Raw genomic sequence first — 3,133 nt, forward strand, 5'->3', positions numbered from 1 at the left:
ATGATCTCTTTTTTTTAAACTAATATCTGGCTTTTATTTTTTTCTTAAAGAAATATTATTAGTTTAAAAAAGAGAGTTCTAAGAAATTTAAAAGGATTCCCAGCAATGATTATTTCTGAGATCTATCAGATTTGAAACATAATTATAAAAGGCTAAAACCAAAGTATACATACCTACTTTTTCCTTTTAAAAAAAAATCAGACGATGTGTCACATCAAGAAAGTTCAGCAGGTTACCAGGGCCACAGCCTTAGTCATCCTCAGAATCACTGTCCCTCCTGGTGGGGATGGAGTATTGCACAGAGGAAAGCAGCACTTCTTCTATGAGTTTCTTAGGGTTTTCCTCCAGGCTTGTCTTGATTGCTCCAGACTCAGACAATTTCCACTCCAACTCGTCCATTGTCAGGTTCATGCCACCAAACAGCAGAGGTCCAATAAATTCAGCCTTGATATCACCTTCAAGGTACACAAATGTCGTGGGCAGATTCCTATCAGGATAACTGGGTATGCAGGTTGTTGAAATGGCTTTGATAAATTTGACATCAGGAAACCTCCTGGCAAGTCCACTGAAGTGTTGATTTATCAGAGAACAGAGGGGAATCCCTTGTTTGTAAAGGTGCAGGATGACCCATAAGCCCTCACCAGCTTTGTTAACTTTTTTTTTTTTTGCAGTACGCTCCCATTGCGGAGCACAGGCTCCAGACACGCAGGCTCAGCGGCCATGGCTCACGGGCCCAGCCGCTCCGCAGCATGTGGGATCTTCCCGGCCCGTGGGCACAAGCCCGTGTCCCCTGCATCGGCAGGCGGACTCTCAACCACTGTGCCACCAGGGAAGCCCCTGTTAACTTCTTGAACATAATCGTTTCCTGAGATTTCCAAAACTTCTCCAAATTTACTCTTCAGTTGGGCTGCTTTCCACTCGGCCAGTCTCTGCTGCCTGTACTTTTCAATTGCACGTTCATCTTCCTCACTAAATTCCTCTTCGTTACCCTCCAGTTCTTCCAAAGTCATGTCTTCATACGTTTTCACAATGGACTGCTGAAGGACCCGCTCTTCTGCCTCCTTCTCCAGATCTTTCAAACTTCCCTCGGAGGGCAAGATGCCTCTTTTGCGTAAGATGTCTTTCCACTCAGTGTCTGCGTTGGAGTCCTGCATTTTCTCACGAGTCGCTCGAGCCCGGCCGGCGGCCGCCACTCCGCCCCTCAGCTCTCCTCCGCGCATGCGCGCAGCCGCCGAGCCTCCTCTTCCCAATTATCTTTTTATTGTACACACCCTGGTGAATTTTTATTCCAAGAGACATAGCTCTTTTGAATCTAATATAAGAGTCATCCAAGCAAATCAAGTTGAGCAGGATGAAGCTATAGATTTTTGAAGTGTGAGGTGTTTTCCACTTACATGAAAATAGAGAAGTGGACCACACTTTATAAATAGCTTTAGTTTGGCTACCCATGACAACAGTTTTCCAAAGAGTAGTTCCAGGAGGCGATTTGCAGAGGAAGGAATGTGACTAAGTAGTCTGGTTCTGGATGTGTAGGTGGACAGCAGTGACACAGAAGGCTTCTGACTGGCCCTGAAAGACTACCTAGTGTAATATACCAATCCAATGACTGGATTCTAAGAGCACCTAGTGAATGGAACATTTCAAAGGCAAACTCTCCTGACATGCTTTGCTGAAAATATCAATAGCTTGTTTTTGCCTAAGCTTCAGCCATACCAGAATATAAAAGGATGAGATTAAACTCCACATAAGGAGTAGGAAAAAGGAAACTGAAAATGAAGAAACTTAAAAGAATGAAGAATGAAAAAAAAAAGATTTCACGAACCTCAATTAGGATAAAGAGTGAGCCTAAAAGAAGAAGCATAGAGTAGTTTAGAAAGAACTGTTTAAATCTCAAGTAGGCCTCAGGCTTATAGCTCTTTGGTAAAGAACAATGCAACCCTGGCAGCAGAAAGCTCAAAATGACCTCATGGGCCTCTCGGATTACTCCATGATTCAAGAGTCATGTGTGTCTGGTGTGTGTCCACCAAGGCTGAAGCACACGTGATGGGACAACCAGCATAGAATTTCCTGGTACCACATGTGAGTTAGGCAGAGCATGTTTGAAGATAATGATCCTCTATTTTTAAAATGTGAGATTTAATGTGCCTCCTAATCCTGCTTTGGAAGTCTGCTTCTTTATTCATACCAGCATGTTTATTTTAATTTTGGTATATTTTAGAAAAATGACAATATTCCAAGGAAATAAAGAAAGAAAAGATTGACTCAGAAGAGTTTCTGTTCATTTGCTGAAGCTTCTGGAGAGGAAAACAGGAATAGAGTTAGTGATTCATGTAGGCAAATAATACTTGATTAGCATAAAAGTGGTGTTTTTTTCCAAATAATGTCAAGATGCCTTTTGTACTAAACAACTCCACAGGGCAATTTGACATTTCCTTAGTGGCCTGCAGGTTAATTCACACTCTCCTTGGTCACCAGGAATGTAGGATCAAGTAGGGGCTATGCTCTGCCTTTCTGTGTAACCCCCTACATACCTATAGTGGCATTCCAACCACTTCCTGTATCCAGTTTTATCTCCCTCCAAACTTTTCTTCACCTTGCAACCAGAGTGCTCTCTCAAAAATGCAAACCTAATAAATGTCAAAGGCATGATCATGAAAGAAATAATTGATAAGCTGGACTTTTTTAAACTTTAAAACTTTGTTTCTACAAGAGGTAACTGCAAAAAAAAAAAAAAAATGAGAAGACAAGACACAGACTGGGAGAAAATATTTCGCAAAAGACATCTTATAAAGGACAATCATCCCAAATAACTCAACACAAAAGGAACTCTTAAAATTCAACAAAAATAAGACAAACAGCCTGATTTAAACATGGACCAAAATCCGGAACAGATACCTCACCAAAGACGATATACAGATGGCAAATCAGCATATGAAAAGATACTCAGGGCTTCCCTGGTGGCGCAGTGGTTGAGAGTCCGCCTGCCGATGCAGGGGATGCGGGTTCGTGCCCCGGTCTGGGAGGATCCCACATGCCGTGGAGCGGCTGGGCCCGTGAGCCATGGCCGCTGGGCCTGCGCGTCCGGAGCCTGTGCTCCGCAACGGGAGAGGCCACAACAGTGAGAGGCCCACAT

At 43.2% G+C, this 3,133-nt stretch overlaps 1 protein-coding gene across 1 annotated transcript; it reads right to left on the bottom strand.

The window, feature by feature from the left end:
• Window positions 1-249: 249 nt before the first annotated feature.
• LOC103091514 (phosducin-like protein 3) lies at window positions 250-1,154 on the bottom strand. Its single transcript, XM_007446250.1, has 2 exons — window positions 836-1,154; window positions 250-644 (listed from the first exon to the last, which is right to left on the bottom strand). The coding sequence occupies exons 1-2, from the start codon at window positions 1,152-1,154 to the stop codon at window positions 250-252; spliced, it is 714 nt and encodes a 237-aa protein (XP_007446312.1).
• Between the last annotated feature and the right edge of the window lie 1,979 nt (window positions 1,155-3,133).

This window comes from Lipotes vexillifer, unplaced genomic scaffold, assembly GCF_000442215.2.
Source record: "Lipotes vexillifer unplaced genomic scaffold, Lipotes_vexillifer_v1.1 scaffold159, whole genome shotgun sequence".
Classification (NCBI taxonomy): Eukaryota; Metazoa; Chordata; class Mammalia; order Artiodactyla; family Lipotidae; genus Lipotes; species Lipotes vexillifer.